Below are 23,581 nucleotides of genomic sequence, written 5' to 3'. Positions count from 1 at the left end.
AGGGGGCAAGTTAAATAGACTTCGGCTGCGAGAGATCGTGTGATCATCGTGTCTGTAACACAATTTGGTCAGACGACTCAGACCCCTGCACGTTTGAAACACAATGTTAAATCTTGAACCAATACAAGCCCATGTCCCCCTCGTTCGAACGCAAACGCAATATTAAACAAAGAATCGAGATTTCAAATATGAAATAACAGTGTTGAGACGTGTAGGGGAAATAAAATTATATCTCTTTATTGAACATTCTTTCCAGCTGCGAAAATTCACCACAACAGTATATACATTATAATGCTACCTATATGGTCTACATAGAACTCATTTCCGTTTCACGAAGCACCGAAAATCCCATTTTAAAGTATTAAGTACGAAGGTGCCGATTCGTCCCTATCTGATATCATCGATTTGAAGCACAGACAACGATTTTTCACGTTTGCATGAGCGCTTGAATGCTGCCAAGCTCGGGTAGATAGCAGGAGGGCGTTCAAATATAATATCAGACGTCTCTTTGCCTGGAGTGACGAAAATACAGCATAGAAACCAAAGGTGCTGTCACATTTGCTGTGCAACTTCTCTGTCAGGATCTATGACAAAATTTAGTGTCACAAGACATTTTGTGTCACACATCTGCTAATGCCCCAAGAATGATCGTATTTTCATGGCGTGAGCCTGTCGCACAGCAAATGTGACCAAGCCCTAAGCCAAAATTTGCGCAGAGAAACGACCGGAGCCGAACCATTAGACACTAGACTCAACAGTACGGTTCTAAAGTCTATCCGACAGCGTCGTTGTTGGCCCCTAGACTCGGCAGCTGGGATTCGTTTAGCTAACGAGTGTGAAGAGTGTTCAGGTTTGCCAAGATCTGCTCCAAGTTCATCTTGGCTTGTCAGCAACATTCTGGCAAGATTCTTCGGCAATCTGTCTTCTACTGTTCAGTATGGCAGCCACTAATATAGTGCTGCGCATCAGTACGTCTTTTGCTCCGTCGCCCACCCAAGTACGTTTTGTAGACTGGAGAGAAGGTTTAAGGTATAGTCCATGAACAGTCCGGACCCGCTTAGATCATTGGTTGCACCAACGTTCTTTTAAAGCATTGGTGTGCTGGCCACGCCCTCGGTTACTGTTGTTAACATGCCAGCCACTCCTACGACCATGGTCACGGTTGTGTCTGTGCGCCCCCTCCCCCTACCCGCGTTTCATCATCATCATAACGGGCGGCTTGTCCGGGCCAGGTCCACTCTTTCCCGTGTTTAAGCAATTGAATTGTTCATGACACCCATTCCTGTAGTAACAGCTTATCGTCTTTATCATCTTCACATTCTACGGACGTCGAAGACCTGACAGTCGTCCCGTATAATGAAGCCATTGTCAGTCCTACACGTTAAGACAGGTCTTCCATTCCCTCGGTAACGGCTACATTTCCTGAGTGCGCAGTAGGCCAAGGTTCAACTTTCCAGGGAGAAGGCTCTTCGGGTGATCATGTAGACACGGACTCCTTGCCAGTTTCTGGCCTTTAAAGGGTCTTAAGCGATCATGGAAAAGTTGGATACGTGCAGCATAGATCGCACGCTGCCCTGCAGTAACCGTTCTGCCCTATTTACGAGCTGGCTACCGTTCAGTTAGTGTTGCTCATCCAGAAATTGGAAACACGTCCTGCTCATGAGGTTTCATCATTTCCTTCTCTACGTCCGTATGGACCCCCGCTAGCAAGGTAGCTATTGCGTTCATCTTGTTCCACGGTGGAAGGGGGCGGCATCAAAGTCATGATGGCATAGCGTGAAGGTCGTCCTTTTCTTCTAACTCCCATGTTAATGTGATGTTACATAGCTGTAAGTGTATTGTACTTCCAGGCATCAAATTATCATGATGGCTTTATTCTCTCCCCACAACGGGGGAGGGGGGCCACATCAAGGTCACAGTGACACACCATGAAGGTTGTCTTTTCCCAGCAGATTCTGTGACAGTGGGTTTTATCACACTCCCGATACGAGTCTGATTGCTTGATACAAACTTGTGCGATGCTCTGACGCCATCTGGTGTTTCAACGCCCCCATCCCGGCCCGCAAATGGCAGTGGGGATGACGTAATCAAGGTCACCACGATGCAACACTTTCGTTGTACTTTTTATTACACTCCAGACACTAGTTCGATCGCTGAGATACAAACTCTGAATCTGAGAGGCGTCGACTTGTGTTTCCACTAACCATGACTAACATCTGGGCCCATAAAGGGGGAGGGGGGCGACATCAAGGTCATGATAACACACCGTGAAGGTTGTTCTTTCCCTGTGGATTTCATGTCAGCATCCTTTATCACACTCTCGGTACTAGTGCGACCGTTTGATACAAACGTGTAGAGGCGTTAAGGCGCCATCTTGGCGATGGTAGCGCTGATATTCATCCATGAGCAGCTGGGGGTTTGTTGACGCCTTAGGCAGGTATTATCAGCCTAGGGACATTGAATGTGGAGTCTTGTTCCTTATTCTCTCATTTACATATCCCCGAGCTTACATCAACCAGTCTTCAGTCGATATGTCTTCCGAGATGGTCTGCCTCTTGACGCGATCGATCGATTACTAGTAGGTGATCGATAACTCTGTGTTCTGGAGTCCGCGTCCTCAAATGTTGCCAAGAATGTCGATCAGGTAGTTAAACGGCCCACCGGTGACGTGTTCATGGCGTAAATATACCACTTACATGGCAAGCTCTTTCAACTTCTTGTTGTTCCGCTTGTTTTACCGCAATGCAGTCACAGTAGAGGTCCCCAGTAACCGTCACATGGCCGTCGGGTCACGTGACCCAAGTGATTGGTCATTCAATCCTGATGAAGGCTGCAATGCAGTCAGCCAGAAATTTAGAGACTTCGTTGTGGTGTTGGAACGCTGTTTTACTTTTTATTTACAGTGTATTTGTTTATCAGTGTCGCTGGTCGTTTATATCTGGATAGTCAGGCGCGCTGTCTCTTCCGCGATGTCGCCAAGTGTAAGAATCCGACTCTCTATTGTTCTGTGACCTCCGCGTATAGTCAGGCGTGACAGGTCTACTGTTCTGTGTGCGTTCCGTATAGTCAGGCGTACCCGGTCTAGTGTGGTTCTGTGAGCGTCCCGTAAACTCGGGCGTTCCTTGTCTACTGTGTGTGCAAGTCTTGTGGTCGTGCTGAACGCCCTCCCTGTTCTGAGACCGTGCCGGATGCTCGTGCGGGCCGTCCCGGACGTGGGACCGCCCCGTCCCCGAGTGTTCGTGCACGCCGTCCCGGGCCCGTCTCGTGTAGTCAGGCGAGGATTCTCTGCCGTTCGGTCGGCCTCTCCAAGGACCCTGATGACGTCGTGGCGATGGATTGGTGTTCGGTTCACCCTGAAAGACAAAGACAATCTTGGAGTGAAATTTTTAAAAGGAGGACAAGCTTTGCAAGGTGTCGCTGTGGTCACTACTCGCGCCAGGAGTTTGTTCACGCTGCTTATAGGGCCTTCACACGGAAATCGAATTAGCAGGAATCAAGCCGAACCAGTCGGAATGAAGTATGTGCAAACTTCGTGTCACATTCGGGGCCATTCGGGTGGGAATTCCAAATGGGCCTTAAATCCCATTCAAACGAGAAGGAATGAGCCGGAATGCCGTCAGAATGAAAATTCTTGTCTATTCCTGTGAATTCGTAGTGCATTCTAGACATTCTTACGGCATTCGAAATATTCCTTCGGCCACATTCTGGCAGGATTCGAGGTGGCTTGCCGTTTCGGTTCTCCATCGAATGAGATGTCAAAAACTTTCGAGCCAGCCAAAAGAACGGGGACGAATATCTCGAATGCAGTAAGAATGTTTAGAATACAGTACGAATTGCGAGGAATTGCCACGAATAGAAAAAAAAATTCATTCGGACGGCATTCCGGCTCATTCGTGCTCTCGTGTGAAGGAGGCTTTAAAGGTTGCATTGATGTCACAATTATAAAATCAATGAATCTATAAATAATGATCTCGAGGTGAAGACATAAATAGATGGATAGATGTTAACATCTTGATATACAAAGGGCAGACAAACATTGATGAATGGACCTTGAAGTGAAACAAAAACTAATGAGGTAAGACATGTTTTATGAACTTCAGAAACACTGATTCCCTCGAGTTTCTTGCTCCGTTTATTATGTACTTCAATATGCAGCAGACGTTCTCGTCATTTCTACTCGTCGTAAATTTGCCTTATCAGTTATGAAATAAGTTATTAAAATTCACGGTATGATTTAGACATACATGTACCTTCTCTTGATTTACTTTACCGTGCAGCTATATCACGACTGGTGATTGGATTGGAATGATTAGATCTCGTGTTGTGGTAGTAAAGTGTATATTACAGTGTCTACTTCTATATATCAACAATAAATTAATAGCAATGTAGGTAGTAAATAACAAATATTGTCTCTTTTTTCTTTATACAATGTAATTACACAACCACTTATATAACAAATGCCATTCTTCTAAACAAAATGTCACATTTAATGTTTGATATTATTAGCTCTTTTTATATTCTCATTCCATTTTCAAACATCCAATTTTTGTAACCATCCTTTAGTATTTGATGACTTTTTCTAACGCTGTCTTATTTTATGTATACGCAAATATACGCTGGTTTGGGCAGTCTAATTCTCGGAAGACATATTCCCATCGCTGCCATGATGACTCGTTTCCTGTTTATTAATCAGAGTTCCTCTTATCAAAAAAATGCAGTCATAAAAGCCGACACACGTGCCAAGCTGGCGGGAAACAAGAGTTATAGACCCTGCCGAGCTGTTATTGAACCCGACCAAGATTTCCCTTATGACGACTTGATAGAACTTTTCTCGGAGGCAACGGAAACTATCGACGAATACGACTCTTCGCAGTATGAATTGACCATGCACAGCGAGACATGTAAATGCCCTTGAGACAAACAGAACACGTCTCTGACCATGTCGTAACTGCGGTCTACACCAAGTCTGTTTACAACTTGGGTTTTTCAACTCAGGGTTGTAGCCAGCCTGAAATCATTTTCAGTCCCCTTCATTTTGAATGGGAATCTTATTGAGCACTCATGGCGTGACGTTGCGCGTCATTTCTAGGGGTCTGTCCCAGAAAATTTTTAAATCAAGACCCTCTGAAACACTATTTCCTGCATTTTGAGGTGCAAATTTTGCTTGTAGACTTAGCTGTTCAATGGTATCTGTTTTGGTGAAGAACACATGGGTTTCAGTTTTTTTATATCTTTACATATCAATTTTTGTCTGTCCCAGGGAACGGAATGGGGAAAACTTTTTTTCAGTCCCCAGCTGCAAAATTCCTTCAAAGGACTGAAGGACAGGTGCTGGCTACAACCCTGCCAACTTAGTCATGTTTAAGACAATCATCTGGCTGCGCGTTTGCAGCTTCAATCGTGTGCAGGGTTATTTCCTTTACAATCCTTTTCTTTATAGAAATGCCTAAGTATTCCATTATTAGACATTACTAACATTCACATTGCTGGTCAATAGGTAATTTGATCATTCACGTCCAATATCCCACCACTGAAAATTAACTCATTAACATATTGCTGTTTCACCGGAAACTACATGGTAATGGTAGAACCCATTCCAGAGATATAGCGATACTGTATAAGAATTATAAAACAAAACTTTATACATAAAAGTAAAAATGACTACTTTAGCTCTATAAACACACCGAGTTGATGTGTGGGCCACTTTGTATCCGATAATGAAAACCGTGATTCGATTTACCTCCGAGAGAAATTGTTTTTCTTTGTGAGCTTTCCTTGCGGCCTTCTTTATGTGGAATCGATACGGCTATATACGAGAATGGGATATAGAAAGTATTAAGGTATTGCCGACACTATGTATACAATTACACACGCTATATGAAACATATCTGGGAAACCGGTTTACGACCAAAAAGAGAGATTGAGCGCCGAGAACGTAACGGAGTCATAAACAGGATTTTACGAGAAGAGTTATAACCGTGCATTTAATGTACTCGGAATAGGAAATCCATGTTTACTGTGTCTTGATTTACAATTGATGAAGACTGCTGGTACATTCTGTACGTGTGTATGTCGTAAGCAATAACGGCTGCAAATGTAAGAACATCCCATGCTTCGATAGGGGCAATTCCTCTCAAAATTGGTTATGGTAGTTTTGTGTTTTATCATTTGCATTTTATGAAAGAAAGCGAGCGCAGCAAGTGTTAATGCTGAAAATTTACTGACTAGACTAAAAGACATTAAGAAAAGAAAAACCAAAGACAACACCCCTAAATGTGTTTAGAATAGAATCGCCCTAATCAAGCTCTTTTTAGCTGCTAGCTTTATGTGATCGTTACTCCAAATTACATCGGCAAATGAAATGGTTGGATAGATGTACGCTTTTAAACCTGTACACTGTAAGCAATAAATGTTGCGTGATGTGAGCATATTTGACAAGACTATCGAACGCGAGCGATATTTTCGTTTTAAAACTACACAAAGTCGAGCTGGAGACCTTATGCATATCTATTTTACTAGTTTTCCTTTCTTTACTTCCATGAGAAAGAGACTATGCTGCAACAGCTTAATTTTATGGATGACTCCAAATGTAACGAGAGAGTATGAAAAAGATGGGTTAGAAAAATCAATATGCGCAAATTTTCCAACTAAACACCATAAAAAATGTTGTTTAAAAAAAAAGCAAAATTAATTGGCCACGTGGTGTAATCCACGAATCTCATACAAAGACAAAAAAGTCAAGAAACCCCTTCAGTCTGCTTCCAAATGGAATCACCCAAATGAAGTTCTTTTCGGTGTTCTTAATGTGGTCGTTACTTTAAATTACGACAGCAAATGAAATGGCTGGATAAGTGCTAAAACCACCCTATAAAACTGGTTCGACGTGCATGACCTTGGGAAGTTGAAAGATTGCGGTACTGATCAGAAACTGCCGCCACCATCTTGTGGTACTAATCAACGTGTTTTTTTTTACGTTACTGGCACCTTGTTACAGAATTACATGTACATGTCGACATGTACATGTCGCTACCGCCATATTGGTGATATTCTTAGATACAAGATTCGATTGCTATTTGTCATTCAAAGTACAAATATACGGATTAAGAGAAATGAACTATTCATAGTTCATATCTAAAGCCGTGAAGAACATGTTTGTCTTACCACCAACATGGCGGACGCTAAATTTCGTCACGTGACTACAAACGCTGTAATGTAATGAGAACGATTGCATACATAGTGAGATGTGTTGTGGGTAATATGTCAAATTTGAAGGAACGCAAAAGTGTGACTTAAAAGACAACAAAACACAGAAAGTGTAAAAAGATTCGATTTTTTCTATACAATTCGTTGAGCGATATGTCAAATTTTAGGTCTCATAAAATAGCGCAGCGAGAGCGCCGTCCTAGTGAAAAGGGGGTATTAAACAGCGAACCTACTAATGTACTTGATTGCGCCTAAGCACACGTACCCTGTTGTGTAACCTCCCTACGTAGTAAGGGGCGTGGCTGGGACATCTCTCCTCTCTGGTTTTGTCCCTCTGTATCGTGGAGTAGGCCGGGACAGCTGGCATCAACCCTGTCAACATAGCATCAATCAATTAATAAACCAATCAAATTACCAACTTAATTAATATCTCAAGTTTGATCCAAATCTTAACATATTTGATAGAAGTCTGAACTAAAATGACGTCAATTCAACCACACATCGCTTTGCAACTACAAGCTAATATCGTATTGAGCAACTAATTTTGCTCAAATTTGCAGATCTTACGTTCCTCATATGGCCACAGTCATGCCCTTTAGAAGCAATATGGGAAGCAATTTAGAACACTTTCAAAATGTTAATAAGGCTGTGATGGGACATGTGCGGAGGAACAGACGGGTTTTATTGCTTTTATATTATGCGCCGTCTGCAATAAACTAAATTTCATGCTCGGCTTGAGACATGGCAACCCTTCCGGCGTTTTGTTCAACATTTTGGTTGAGTTGCGAGTAAATCTGCAAGCTCAGAGATATAAAGTCTGTAGTATTTTGTAGTCTCCAAGCAGACCTTACGGTGCCTTAGAAATAGTATCAAAGCTGGCAAGGCACCAGGTCCAAGCAGACCCTACGGTGTCTTAGAAATAGTATCAAAGCTGGTGCCCGTTTGACTCCCTTAGCCGGCTATCTCCCTTTGGCCGGCTATACTCCTTTGCCAGCTTTGATACTATTTCTAAGGCACCGTAGGGTCTGCTTGGAGACTAGTATTTTGTTCTTTGAGTATAAACCCAAGCAGAGTGTGTGGCATTTAGTTATTCCTGTGGGGAATTTTCTTTCGTTTATCAAGTCTTTTTATCTGTAAATTAGTAGGCATTTTTGCTGGTTGTTTTTTTTTAATCTTATTGGACGCCCACCAGCGAAACTTTCCGGGAACACACAGACTTTAAGCCTCTCCCCGCTGAAGTAGTCATTTGGCACCAATTAGACTCTATGTATTGGCTATTATTGTGTTAGAAAAGATAAGAAGAGTAAAGTAAAGCATGTACGTAACCATGAGGTTAGGTTACAGGGAAATAGTTAAAGTACGAAAAAAAATTTTAATCCTCTGGGATGGGTTGTCAAGCCATTGTCTGCCACTCATTATAATTACGAAAAGAGCTATTGGAATTCTATTATGTACAATTAACCTTAGATAGTGTAAATACCGTATTCTCGGACCCGACTGGTGGAAGATGATCACTTCAGTGAGTGTTGATCAAGAACAGAACACTTTCACGTAATTATCGCTACACATCTGCTTGAACGAACGGACACGGACTATGGTAAATTAAGTATAAACCCTGTGCTTTCGCTCTGCTATATGTTTTTGTACCATGTATATTTTTTTTTCAACCCTATTTGTTGATAGATTTATTAGGACTGTAAACTGTTTATTTTATCTGACCATTATTTGTCATGATCTCAATGAAAAGCGGCCTGCAGGCCAATTTGATCTTCTCATGGATAGATAATGCTTCAAACAAACATGAGGACTCACGTGGGTAGGACTGCCCAATGGCGTACGGGTTCCTGTCTCCCTTGGGCGGAGGGCGTGGCTTCAGCGTGCCGTCCACCTGCTGCAGTTCCAGCGGAAGTTCCCCGTCCTTCAGGGCCTTCCTGCCGCTGTTGGTGGAATAAAAATGGTAAACATCATTCTTCATATGCATCGACAGTGCCCATCTCCCTTTATACACCCCTAGGGCCACATTGGGGCACAATACGGGGCTAATTCACTGGTGGTGGAAATCCAAAGTTAAGCTATACTTAAATCCTTTACCATACTTTTCGTTGCATGGACCATTCCTAAAGTCAGTAGTTCATATCTAATTCCTGTCTAACGGCCAAATTAAAAAGGGATCATTTTTAATCTCTATAAGCAAGCAAAAGTACAGAAGAATACTTCCTCTTATGCTGATGCTTAACAATAAAGTGTGGTGCCACAAAACATAAATGAATTTTAATCCCTTTATGTATCATCTGTTCTATCTACTCATCCATTTCGTTATTCAAAATATTCTTTTCGCCAAGGGTATGAGTTATGTGATTACGACGCTTCTGGTATTTTCTCATTAACGTTGCTTGTAAGACAGAGGTTGAGAAACGAAATGATGTTCTTATAAAAGGTGTTAAACATACTGTAAACCATAATGCTTTGTATGCCTGTAAAATATCAATACTTACTTAATCAATAAATTTAACACAAACTTCGTACTGCAAGACTAAAAACTCACTTTTCTTTGTATGGTGGTAATGGTGGCGGTGACCGGGTACACGAGACAGTACTGGATGCGTCTGCATTATAGAATATAAGACATTGAGGAAAAACAGATACTTACGTACATAATTACGTACATTAATATATTTACAGTCTTCTCTTTAATAAGTGAACTGCATATACATGTACATTCACATTGTTTCTTTATGCGGCGAACTGGCAGTGACTAGCAGAAAATGTAAACTGTTGAAAACAAACGTTGTAGTTCAGACTGGCTCTGTCCTGGGTGCTGAATGCCATGCACTTTAACTTGTAACACCGATTGTACCATTATCATTATTCTAACAGACTAAAACTCTTAGCAAATTCTGACGTTCTCACCCCCGCCACCCACCTGACTGTACCATAGAGTAGCATTTCGATACGTTACAGACATTTTCTGTAAGGACCGTGCCGAATCATGTTCTGTAATTCCCAGCCACGTAACCCTATCGCACTCTGCACCCCGTCTTTGCCTTCTAACGCAAATGCTACCATGGAAAGTAATTGTGGCGACAATGTGGCGAGGTGCTTTTTAGTACAGTACGTTCGCAGGAGTCTAAGTAATGCACATATTGCGGAAATTTTAGCAGTAGTATAGACGCTCCGTGAGTTTGAATTGTTTTGCAGTGGTGACCTGGGCATACATGTATAATGCAAAGATGCAAGTGAGAGATTGTCTCGCGCCTAACAGATCCACCCACGCCCTCCACTTCTGAGCACCATGAGCACGCTTTCCTCAAATAATTGCTGCAGAAGTCACAACCTGAGGGACCTGGCAAGCAATATAACGGGACATTTTTATCTCGTTTCATACGATCTCAAAGTGGGGTCGAGAATTACGCTTGTTCTAGCGCTTGTAATTGTCTGCACTGCAGATAAATCTACTTCTCCTACACACTTTAAATCGCAATGAAATCGCTTTGAAGGAAAGTTTAAAGCGGTACGATGACGTTTTTACAAAGGTTGTAAAGTTAAAAGCCCTTCCTACACGATCCTGTGTAAAAGGCGAAGGCCATTCCGTTCCTGGATAGTCTGTTCAACTTCAGAATCTGTAGACTTTCTCATAAGGCCTCTTTCTTGCCGCGCACTATAAGTGATTGGAACCTGCTACCACAAGTGGCTGTCGAAGCCTCTACCATTGACACGTTTGTGTCAATGGTCTCCAAGCGTATGTGACAACCTAAAACCTTGGCCGGTGGCCTCGACCCTTGACCACCCATAAGCGACAGAATAATCAACGAGATGATTGTGGTCGCTTCAACCGGAAGAGGAAGAGGATAATTTCTGAGTATGTGCAGGGAAGGCAGTGTGTGTCATGTTTCCAGTTTTGACCCTGAATTGGAATCGCTGACGTTCCGAATATAAAGTATCAACCTCTTTGATATGCAAGATAACAGTTACTCAAGCAACCGAATAGACTTTGGAAACGGCCAGACGTTTCAGGTAACACCTTTTGTCAGTGTCATACATTTGTGCGTATCCCATTACCTGCATGTATGAACTTCATCAACCCGGAGGCCACCAGGTCAACAGTCATCGCACCGGTGAAATGATGCTGTAATGGATCCGTGAGATTGTATAAACATGTTGTCACCTGATATCGTCTCGTCACAGATCCAGCCTTTCCTCCGTGCCACGCAGATGGCGAACAGGACGAACAGCACGACAACAACGGACACTACAGCCACGACGATGGCCAGCATTGTAGTAGGGGGCTCTGTGGAGACAAATTAAGAATTTATTGTTGACATGTTTCATTCGTTATTTTCTTATTTATTTTTTATTTTCTACATTTTGTATAGGTTAGTTAATGTTTAGTTAAGTGGAGGAGACAACTACAAGCCAGCTAGGCTTCTTCCCTCCTCCAGCACCTTTATTTACTTTCTATACTTTATTACCTCCATGAAAAAATGGAGGTATAGTTTTGAGTGTGTCTGTGTGTGTGTGTGTCTGTGTGTGTGTCTGTCTGTGTGTCCGCATATTTGTGGTCAGCATAACTTGAGAACCTCTTGATGGACTACGATGATATTTGGTATGTAGGTAGGGGTTGGGAAGACGAAGGTCAAGGTCAATTTTGGGCCCCCTGGTGTGTGGCCTTGGTACTGCAGCGCAACTTCCGGTTTTGCTATCTCGGTGTTCTGAACATGCTATGGTCAAGATTTTTAAGTATTAGATAGCTCTTGTGCTCAGGAAAAAATTACGTAAGTTTGGGCCCCCTAGCGTCTAGTTTTGGGATAGCAGGGGCATTTTTGTCAAAAACTTCTGACGAGGATAACTCAAGAAGGAAACAACGGATTTTCATGATTTTTGGTGTATAGGTACCTTAGACAATGTTGTACAAGATTAAATACTAATTATGCAAAATAAGAGTACATTTGCATAATTAATGAGGATATTATATCATGGCAGTTTTTTCAATGTATCTCTTGTCCTGGATGTGATATGGTCTTGACATTTGGCTGGTAGATAGCTTGCAGTGTCATGACAAAGTGGGGCAGGTTTCAGCCCCCTAACATTTAATTTCGGAACTGCAGGGGCGTTTTTGTCAAGACATTCTAAAGAGGATAACTGCAGAAAGGATTGATGGATTGGCATCATATTAGGCATGCGGGTACCTTAGGCAAAGATGTTCATAATGATATACATTTTTGATATTGTTTTATATGTGCGAAATGAATAAACAAACAAAATGGACGAACTGTGCTAATGCACGTAATGTTCGTAAAGTGTGAAACATTGACAAGGTCATTGAAAGACAAGAAATCGTGGAGTTTTGAGAAATTATATTTTCAATTCCACAAATTTCCGAATTTGATTATTTTCTCTATATGTTGCGTTAAGCCGGTCTTGCTATTTTTTTACATTTTATTTTTCTTGTTTACTCATGTATTGGCTGGTTCGGTTCGTGGAGAGACGAACAGCCATGCCTGCCCCTTTAGCCCAAATCTATTAGTACAAAGAGTCAGCCCAATACATAAAATACAGCAAAATACATCAAATTACAAATTATTAGCCCTGCGCTGCCAGCTTTCTGCTATCGTTGATATGCTCTGCCTGGAATTACTGTCTTTAAAAGGACAAGGACGTATATTCTACTCTTGAAATAGAACATCTCCCAAAGACTTGAATAATTCAGCTAACAGTCTCGTTGTCTCTCGAGCCCCTGACTTATTTGTTCCATCGGCAAGTTCACGTCCAAGATTCCTCAGTAGGGAAGCGTGTGCCTCCAGTGACAATAACACATGACGTCTCCAGGCCTCCTCGACTGCGTGACGAATGGGCGGACTTCGGATTCAATACAAGAAAGATCCTTTAAGCGCAAGTTAAATTGCTTTCTTTCATGTCGCCTGAAACTTTTCGCAGACTAACGTTGCTCGTGGGTTCCAAAGAGAACATGCATTGAGTCGAAGAAATATGGCGATGTGCTTAGAAAGTAGTAAGAATTGGTTATATTGAATAGCCGAGGCATACGTCTTGGACTGCGAGAAAGGCGTTTTGCTTTCTATGTATTTCTTTGCGGGGTTTGCATCTGTATTTGCAATGGTTAACCATATGACTTTCTTCTGAGTTCTAACAGCTTTGTGGGTATAGCAAACTGTATATCACATGCAGTGACTTGTCACACTTAAGTCCTATTACACTTTATGTGCCCTTTCAAGTTGGTCTTTCTTGTGTCCAAATTTAATCTCACTCTAAAAAAGCACTCTCCTTTGTGAGATAATGCAGTTGCAATAGTCAAATACTTCAGAGTTTCCGGCTATCATAATAATGGCTTATTCAGTTCTAAAGTTTGCACAGCTGGCCTACTCTACAGCCAAGTGCTGAATTGTGTGTGGATACTTTACATTCTGCTTCAGGCAAAAGAAAACTAATGAAGCTATTCGAAAAGATTGCAACACGGCTTGCTCCATTGACACGAAGATATGCTCCAAATGCGAGTCCTGTGTAGTCAGGTCCATCTGGGATAATAGTGTGGCTTTATTAGAATGCACTTTGCTTTCACTCAAAGAGCAGGAAGTGCGAGTGAAGGCCATTTGCAGAGGGACCGAGGTGCATGACATATTGAAACACCGCATTAAGATACAAGGCTGGCTTGCCAGTTCAAGGTGGTCATCATAGATAAGTGTAGGTACTACATTACAAACACTGTCCCTGCCCGCAAACCATATGATCACACGTTATTTGAGACCAGTGCGGCTTCACTCTGGTTCTGTATATACAATTTACTTTGTATATAAGTAAAGACGGAATAGTTGAACCAGAAAGTATCAATCTGAGGATTTTGTAGACTACTTCCAAGGATCATCTACAAACTTTTAGTGCGTATGACCTTGCAAGGGTGCACACAGTAGCAGTAAATCAGAATACAGGTGCGCGTTTGTGTTGCTAACTTACTCTACAATTATATACCAAAGTAAACAAAGCGTATTTAGACATAGAATATCTAAGGGTACCTGTCATGTCCAAACGACTTATTACATTTCTAGTAAACGGGCATGTGCAATCAACAATAATCAAAGACTTTATTTTAAAAAAATCATTTATATCAACTCATTGGTTTGGCCGAGAAAGACACACAGCCATTGCTGAGCTGATGGACAAAGACAGTGTATGGTGTAGAATAAACATTCTTTTACATCGATACTCACGGATGATTTTGACAACAATGCAAGGTGTAGAATTGACATATTTGACATCGATACTCACCGATGATTTCTACGCTAAACTGGCGCTGGTCCGACCCGAACATGTTGACGGCCTTGCAGACATAGTCGCCCGTCCTGCCGGAGTTGGTGTTCTGGATGGTCAGCACGCTCTTCACACTCTTCCCGCCTTCGTACGACTCCTGTCGAACCTTCACGTTACCATCGCTGCCAACCTTGGTAGTAGAAAAAACACTAGCTTTGGTACCTTATTCTTGTTGAACATACCACAAACCTTAGCGTTGCCATCGCTGCCAACCTTGGTAGTAGAAAAGTTTAACATACTATCTTTGGTACCAAATTATTGTTGAACTTACAACAAAATACAAACACGAAGATAGCTCTGGCCCATTACAGATTGCCATGCAAGGAGGGCATTTGCAGACTTCCGGGCACCTGTGAACTATGAAAAGTGTATGAGTAGTAGCAAGAGAGCTTTAAGAACGATCGAAAATTATATAGCAGTTTTTGACAATTCCAATCAGAAATCAAAACGAGTGCCAATTTAAGGGCACGGATACCAGGGGCTCCTATAGATTTTATATTTTATTGACACAATGAATTGTTTCCGATCATTTTGTAATTTATTTCAAGTTGACCTTGCGAGAGCTTTTTTTATGTTTTTAGTCGCAAACAAAACGCCTAGGCAGCAAAATATTTAGCATTTGTAAATTAGTAAATTTGCAAATTTGCCGTGATTTTGATGAAGGCCCTGGTGGCAATGATACCGACATCTCTTTGAAGTCATTGAAAGCAATAGAGAAAAAAAGTCCAGATGAAAAAAAAAAAAACTGGAAACAGTTTTAATGTTGATAAAACTAGTCTCAGGGGCCCTGATGTACTAAAACTGCTGTGTATTCATTCGATGCGCACTTGGAAAATACAGGCGTGGGGAGGGGTAATTTTACCTATTACCGGGACATTCAGTCGACCTTGAGAATAGCGTAAAGTTAATGGTGGTGAGATAGCAGCACTTCGGCGCCTGCAAACCACGCTTAATAACCACCTTCTGCACATCCACGCGGCATTACGTTATCTTGTCCTTCCATGCCGAATGTTTTACCGCTCTAGCTCAGCTCACCAAGGACCGTGGAATAATAGAAGACAGCAATGCGTCTTCTCCGGTATCAGAACGGATGTCTAATGAGTATCTTCGGTAGTTCCATCGTTTGCGGCAGCTGCTTACGGGCTTACGTAGATGGGAGATGGCCTTGTGGTTTAGGGTTGTTGTCGTAAATTTTAGAATTGAATTAGAATTTCGATTCCTTGGCTGGCAACAGTGCTGTGCCCTAGCTTGGGAAAGGCACTTTACTCCGATTACATTCCATCACTCTACATAACTTCTAGTATGGGATGTGAAGTCGGTTGCCGTGTGTTTGAGGAGAGCCACACCTCGTGCACGCTTAAAATGTTTTAGTCACCTGTTATGTTAATCCTTCCACAAATGTTGTAAATAGTAATAAATAAGCAAACAGATTTGATATTCACTCCAGCATCCCAAATATTTGACGTGTTATAACTATTTAACAGTTCATGATGACGTCGTTAAAGGTTTATAAGCTGTCAAAACCATTCAATGATTATTGATACCTCTCTTAGCAGTGACTGTGACAAATGCAAAGCAGCAATGCATCAGCAGAATGTAAACTAAAAGAAATATATTGGAATCGTTGCAGGAATGACAGTCCTAAATATGCAAGAATACGATAAATTATCCATGGTATTTATGTAATTTGTTTTGTGACTGTGTTTAATTGCCAATTTACTCGCAATTTACTCATGTTCTATGCATCAAACAAATTACTTATCGCATTCTCCACACGCATCTGTGTTTAATGTTGTATGGTAAAATTGCCCGCATTTTCTGTGCTGATGAATCAATGATAACATGCTAAAACTAATACATTATAATAATTGCTTATTGTACATGAAGCCATTGCCATGCCTTGGGAAAAGGATATATTGATGCATAATTCGTAAAGGTCATTAAGCTTGTAGGTTCAATCAAGGTGAAACAAAATGTAGAAAGTCAAGTGCAGTGAGCCTGTTGATTGTTCAACAAAAAAAGTAAAATTAGGCAAGAAGATGTTCGACTTCACTCCTCAAATACATCTATGCTAAGCCTTGCTGATATTTTTAATGTCTATTAGACAATTGATGTAGCATTAAGTTGTATTGTGTTGGTTGAGTAAAATCAATCCATACGTTGTAAATAAGCGTTTTTTTTTTAATTTCCGACTTGGAATTATCAAACCACCAAAGTTCATATGTGCTTTTGGGGGGGGAGCTATATATCACTGTATGACTTATGAAAATACAGAAACACATACACACACGAACTACTGCAGCCACACAAAAAATATGAAATGTGGCAAAATCCAATTAACTTCAGATCACTTTATAGCAATGTGATTTTCTATTGAGCTTAGACCAGACAAAAAGACACACAGGTGTCCTCAGTTGCACTTTAAGCTAACAAAGACAATTAATCACCCCCAAAAGGCCGCAGCTGCGAAGAAGCGTTCATGGTGAATGTGAAATTAATGGAATGATTTAAAAACACCCGCATTTCTGTAATGGGCGCCATTTGGGCAACGTCATTATCGCCTTCTTTCCCGCTATTCGCGAACTAATGCAGCTCGTTTTACTGTAATTATACGAATATAATGTCTTGGCCTTTCTTCAGCAACACGTTATAAACTAATTACAGTAAATGCGTCACTGTACTATTAGCAGGCAACTGTTAACACTAGTGGTAATAAGGGTACTGTCACACAAGTCGTGCGACTGATTTACGACAGCAAATAAAGACATTCTTAGGGCAGTCGTGCTCGATTCGGCAGTGATGTGACAAAAAATTTTGTCGTGAGTGACGGTGGTTTTCACCATATCTCAGCCGAAAATCGTGCGACATCTTTGATTGCCACTTAATAAATCATAATAGTTGAGACGACAATTTGGTCTTGTACTTAAAAACATTGTCAAAAATCTTGACATAAAAATTGAAAATACTAATATAGATAAATTTGTATATCATGTCAACTTACTGGAAATTGTTGGTCACCGTCTACGTCACTTCCTCTCCACATCCACGTGATTTCTTTCGGATCCGGGTCAGAGGCCACTTCACATACCAGGCTAACGGAGTCTCCTCTGGTGACAGCGAGGCTGGTGGGTTCCCCGAGTACGTCCGGTTTTCCTTAGAACCATCAGGACAAAATGTATCAAGCTATTCTTATCCATTTAGCAATTCTGATCCCTACTTGATATGCATAAGCCCCTTCAGAAAGGTCAGAACGCATGTGCGGTGACAGGAATCAAGGTAATATGTCAAAGGGTTAGGGCCCGAATTCCTGTCGCATGCGTTCTAACCTCTGTGAGAGGGCTTACCATACTCGTCGTAGGGTACAATCTTCGTACGAATAGAGCTGTTTGTCTTATAGATGATGAAACCCACCACCGCCATGTTGGGTAGCTACATAGACCCAAGATGGCGACAGTACGCACTCTGATTGCTTTGATGGTAGGTACTGTTCACAGCACATGTATGTTGCTATCTACAAGATTTAGATAGAAAAAGATATTTTGAACAAAAAAATCGAATTTCTAGCGTATTGCATGGAAACGTATTTTTACCCAGATAAAATGACGGATATCGAATTTCGTCATAATCATATGATTTTATGCACGGACGTGCTTACCTATAACATTAATGTAGGTTTCTCTGATCGCATCGGGAAAACCCTTGCTTGAAGCGATGCACTGATAGTGCCCCTCCTCGCCGTACCCGACACGGGAGAATCTCAGGGGATTGTCGAAGTACAGCGGGGTGTCCTTTCTCCTCCAGCGTACCTAGAATGAATGAACGAATGAAAGATTTTATTATAAATGTCATTCAAATAGAAATATACAGGAAATCATTATGGTTGTGCTGGTGTGCGTTATCTGTATATCTAAATCTATACAATTCTTTGTTCAGCATTACCAGCAGTCAATAGAGATTAATGATACACTACACCAGTAATACAGAGAAACACAATGATGACAGGTAAAAGAATCAATGACAATTAAGACATGTTTTCTCTGTAGCGCTAAAATACAAGCATATGATCAACTGATTTAAAGGTATGTGTTAATGTGATATCTGAAAAACAAGCAGAATACTTGTTTTATTGTATTCCTTTGACGAACAAATCGCGAAAACAAAATATCTGTATCTATATAGCCGGTATAACCGCCCTTCGGCGTAACACACCAGCTTCGCAGGCACGCGGCGCGGCAGCAGCTGATTATATTACACTGAATACCCACGTGTAATGAAAGAATTAATAAAGCCTTACTAGATATCACAACAATTAAAAAACATAATGTGGGTAAAAAATAGGGAAGGAAAAAGAAACTTCAAACGTCTTTCAAAAGTAAAGATGAGCAAATACGTACTACGTTCCTTACGTGTTTCAACTATTCTCACCTTGGGGCTCGGGTTGCCGTCTGCCTCGCACTGCACCGAAAAATCCACTTTCTGGCCGAACAGGACACTGACTTTCTCATCGAAGGACGGTCGTATTGTAGGGGGATCTTTTGGGGTAAAACAAAATCTAAGCATACATATAGAAATATTTTTATTTTTTTATTTTTTTTATTTTATTCACATTCGTTTTTCGAGCATTGGACAAGAAGCTCGCAAAGAGCTTATGGAGGTCTTCTGCTCTAACAATGCACATACAATGACACACAAAAGTAACAAAATTGAGATTATAACGAAACGTATAACTTAAGATGATATGAACATAAACGTCATTTTGCAACATAAGAATAACATAAATACTAACAACAAAAACGGGCTAAAGCGCATACAAGGCTGGCATTACCAATCAATTTCAAATCAGATTAAGTAAATCTTCCGGTCATTTTGATGAAATTGAAAACATAGTCAAAGATGTTACAATTTATCGAGTGTGGAAGGAAAGGGCTGCCCATAGTGAGAAGGGTGCATAAAGTATTGTCAGATGAGTTAAGGGGGTCAGGCGAGAGTAATTCTTCTAGGTTTAAACGGGATATGGAGTGCAACATATGAATCCTTTCGCTATTGTATAGTTCGCAGTGCAACAAGTAGTGCTCAGTTGTCTCGTTTGAATTCCCACATTCACAAGTAGGGCTAGTTATACAATGGTGTTTGAATAGGTGTGAGTTAAGCTGGCTGAAGTCGAGTCTGAGTCTAGTCAAGTGAACTGCAGGGCGTCCGTGGCCATGGGAGTAGTGGGTGTGTCTGGGCGGGCTGTCAAAGAAAGACTCTAGTTCTCTTTTAAAAATACTAATAGATGGTGATGTTTTGGCGGACAAAGGAAGTTGACTCCAGGAGAAAACTGCGGCAGGTAAGAAGGATCTTTTGTACTTTTCGGTTCTTAGGGCAATAGGGAGGTAGTTCTGGTCATCTCGAAGGCCATAAGGGGTGGAATCACGGATAAGTGGAGGTACCAGTTCATGGAGATAATTTGGTGCAGAGCCACTGGCCATTTTATAGAAGTGAATAAGTACATGCTTTTCCCGTCTGGTGGCAAGTGTGTCCCAACCGACCTCCGTTAAGATGCGGCTGTGATTCGTCCCCCTTAGTGCACCCGTGCAGACCTTAGCCGCGGACACCTGTACTGATTCGAGTGAGTCAGAGTCTTTCTTAAGAATACCGCACCAGGCGACGTTGGCATACTCAATCAAGGGACGTATCATGGCTTTGTACAGAGTCTCGAGTGTTTTCCGTGGGACAAAGCAAGAAATTCTTTTCAGTAGATTTATGCGTTTCATTGCTTTCGTCACCAGGATTGACACGTGAAGTGACCATGATAGGTCTCTAGTGAGATGTAGGCCAAGGTGTTTGTGGGATTCGACTTCAGTGAGCTGAACACCTTTAAAGTATAAGGGGGGATGTCGAACTTTGTTTTTCTTCAAGGAGAACGTCATCAATACTGTTTTTTGGGGATTGAATGTAACAAGCCACTGAGCAGCCCATTCCGAAACTGAGGTGAGATCACGGTTTAACCTGTCCGCTGAGGCAACAGGGTCAGTAATTATCTCTAGTAGTGCAGTATCATCCGCAAAAAGGCGGGAGTCTGTTAATAAGTCATCAACAATGTCATTTATAAATACAAGAAAAAGTAAGGGGCCAAGGAGGGATCCCTGAGGAACACCTGCATTGATAGGTAGCCATTCAGAGCACACTCCATTGAAATACGAACTACCTTTACGGTTTAGTCTCTACAGGGCCAAACATTTGTGAGTTACGAAAATAGTTCAACCCCATTTGAAATTTGCTTTTTTTTATTTTCAATGAAAAGTATAATGACAGTAAATATTTCTTTTTTTTATTATATACGGCCCTATTTTAATAAAACATCACGACGTTGCAGCAACGTATATCACATGCCAATCTAGACTTTCATCACATTAGGCAACAACGTAGGTCGCATGCGTAGATAGAGATCACACTAAAGCTTTGCAATGCTTGTAGCTTTGAAAATGCGAATCTCTTGAAATATATCATGATTACTGCTATAAGCTGATGCAATTGCATGTCATGTGACAATCACGTGCAGATTACATGTAACTGAACCATAAATCACGTGCACACCACGTGTAACTTAACGACAGATCATTGGTCTCCGACATACTCACACGTGACCTGCAGACTGACTGTGCTGACCCCGGCAGGGTGGATGCCATTTTCAGCCCGGCACTGGTAAATGGCGGCGTCTCTGCGTCTTGTGTGTGGGATGTACAACGTGGGGCTTCTAGACATGTAAAAAGAAAACACAGAAAAATTCAACTTTTAGCATTAAACTTGTGTTGACAAGGACAAACTGCTAAACGGCGTTTTGGCTCAACAAAGTCACGTCTTACTTTCTGACGGTCGGTACTAGTACTGCAGTCTTCATCAGGCGCGAATGACCGATCACTGAGCATGTGATCTTACGGGCACATGATGTCACAACTACATGTAGTCATGATAAAGATGTTAAGGCTTGTTGAATCTATCTCTAACACTTAACTGAAAGGCAATCTTCCTTTTATTTAGTGACATAGAATAATAATGCATAATAGCAACATATGATGAGTACTATAAACAGCTTCAGGGTAATTGTCACATTAGCTCTTTTCTCCAAGTCCAATGCACACCTGGCCTCAACGCATTGATCTTCTGTATGGACGGCAACCATTATCAACATCTCCATGTCGGATAAGCAATAAAATCATTCATCATCGACAGAACACTCAACGCTGTGGGTTAGAAACTAGGTCCCTAACCACCAAATCGCGTGCTCTACTTGCCTGGACGGCAATTTCATCTTTCATGATATGAAAACTTCTCCCTCGCACCCTCAGGCATTGGCCGCAGTTGAACTGTGGATTGCATCTCTTAATTCAACCCATTTCAACCGGAGCGTGGAATATAAGGCATTATGAATCCCTCACTTGCCATTCTGGTCGTTAACGCACAACGAACGATCGACTCGCTCCGACGTTTATCGAACCTACAATCTTGTGTGTTCTATGGCAGCTTATCTCCACCACAAAGTCCGTTTATGGGTATATTTTACAACCTCTGCACTCCATAACCTGTTCGGTACTGTGTTGTATATGTTCCCAACGACCTCAGTGCGCTAAAGTCATGACATTCAGCCCCCCACCAGCGGAGGCATTTGATTCATCGATTGCCAATGGGGTGGTTTAGGCTCAGTTCCGGACGAAATAGGCTCCAAGTTCGCCAGGCACAGCCTGGTCATGTTCGCTCTCTAGTTTTCCATTCACTAGTCATCCATCATACACTGACAGTCTGTCTCTCTCAGCTGTCATGCCGTACTTGTTGTACCATCTGATAGATATTCCCTTCAACGGCCTGGGGACATGATGAGCATTTTAACATTGTGATCACGCCCACATATAAACCACCTTTGGGCTTGCCAAGGCATCCAGCCACTTCTGATTAAAACTTTTGGCTCAACATTCATGCCTAAAGAGTTAGGCAATAGCTAGGAATAACGCTCTCTGGGATAATCAAGCGCTTAAGGGCAGAAGAGACAGAAAGCTTGATGCGTTACAATTGTCGGCCTCGTCTTCCAATTTCATTTGCAATCTTTAACTTTTTATCTAACTGTACGCAACATCAATTGTTTTCTGCACATGCACTTCACTATTTCGTGCACTTACAGAGTACATCACCCTCTCATTGTGACATATTCTATGCTACTTGACGCGGTATCGATCTCATTCTCCTTTGGGATTTCACAAACGTCAATTCTGTTACATTCTTCTGGCGCTACTATGTTCTGCAGCATTCTAACAAACCTTTTGAAAGTAAAGCAGAATTTTGCTTAGCCAAAGGCTTTGCCGGGCAAAGGCTGCTCAACCAAGAGGAGTTTTACACGAATTCAAAACATTACCCGACTATCATTCAAACATGCGTTCATCAATCGATACTTCTGCAATTGCGAAATGTAGTTACAGGCGTTATTTATGATACTAATTTCACGTCTGGTTTGTCTTCATTCGCATTTAATTCCAGCATAGCTAGAGCCTAACAGCAGTAATGTAATGCCGTAAAGAGGCCTTACACGGTGATTTCCCACATGTACCCATTAGCACGATTAGTCTTCATTACGATAGTATCGTAAATCCGTTATACTCTGTATTGATGACACACAGCTCGGCTCGTGCATGCAGTTGTGTCGTAAGTTTCACTGGCAAGTTTTTTGCATCAAAAAAGCGGTGTTAAGGATTTTTCGCACCCACGTGACTGTGACGTAAGGGTTGTCCGCCATGTTGGATCGTTAAACCAGGTAGCCCAGCTGCCAGGTATACTCGAATGTGTAGATGTAATAGTAGTGACCTGGTGATAAAACTACAGTCGTGGCGTCCATATGGCCGAGAGGCTAGGATAGTGGACACGAAATCCAGGGGTCACGAGGTCAAATCTTGGCATTCCTGATTAGCCTTGGATAAGGCACGATTTTTTCTCTCTCAAACCAGGTGTAAAAATGTTTGGGGAAGTGTAAGGCGATGGAAGGAGAGGGATGGGCTCCGGATTCCATGCCGAACCCTAGACATGTGAA

General features: G+C 41.7%; 1 protein-coding gene across 1 annotated transcript; it reads right to left on the bottom strand.

Moving 5' to 3' along the window:
* Window positions 1-2,915: 2,915 nt before the first annotated feature.
* On the bottom strand, window positions 2,916-23,290 carry LOC118423024 (roundabout homolog 1-like). Its single transcript, XM_035830917.1, has 12 exons — window positions 23,262-23,290; window positions 22,303-22,368; window positions 21,147-21,262; window positions 18,949-19,055; window positions 18,179-18,329; window positions 17,525-17,676; window positions 14,482-14,653; window positions 11,369-11,491; window positions 9,749-9,809; window positions 9,016-9,140; window positions 7,469-7,575; window positions 2,916-3,353 (listed from the first exon to the last, which is right to left on the bottom strand). Exons 1-12 carry the CDS (start codon window positions 23,288-23,290, stop codon window positions 2,916-2,918), a joined length of 1,647 nt encoding a protein of 548 aa, XP_035686810.1.
* Window positions 23,291-23,581: the final 291 nt, after the last annotated feature.

The sequence above is a fragment of the Branchiostoma floridae genome, chromosome 9 (assembly GCF_000003815.2).
Source record: "Branchiostoma floridae strain S238N-H82 chromosome 9, Bfl_VNyyK, whole genome shotgun sequence".
NCBI classification, from domain to species: Eukaryota; Metazoa; Chordata; class Leptocardii; order Amphioxiformes; family Branchiostomatidae; genus Branchiostoma; species Branchiostoma floridae.
The sequence above is the reverse complement of the archived record's forward strand: the minus strand, read 5'-3'. Positions and strand labels throughout refer to the sequence as shown.

Coding starts and splice junctions, on each gene's coding strand:
- LOC118423024 (XM_035830917.1), bottom strand. CDS start 23,290: ATGGCGGACAACCCTTACGTCACAGTCAC. Junction 21,263..22,302: donor ACAGCTGAGAGAGACAGACT/GTCAGTGTATGA, acceptor TTACATGTCTAG/AAGCCCCACGTTGTACATCC. Junction 14,654..17,524: donor ACGGTGACCAACAATTTCCA/GTAAGTTGACAT, acceptor TCTACTACCAAG/GTTGGCAGCGATGGTAACGT.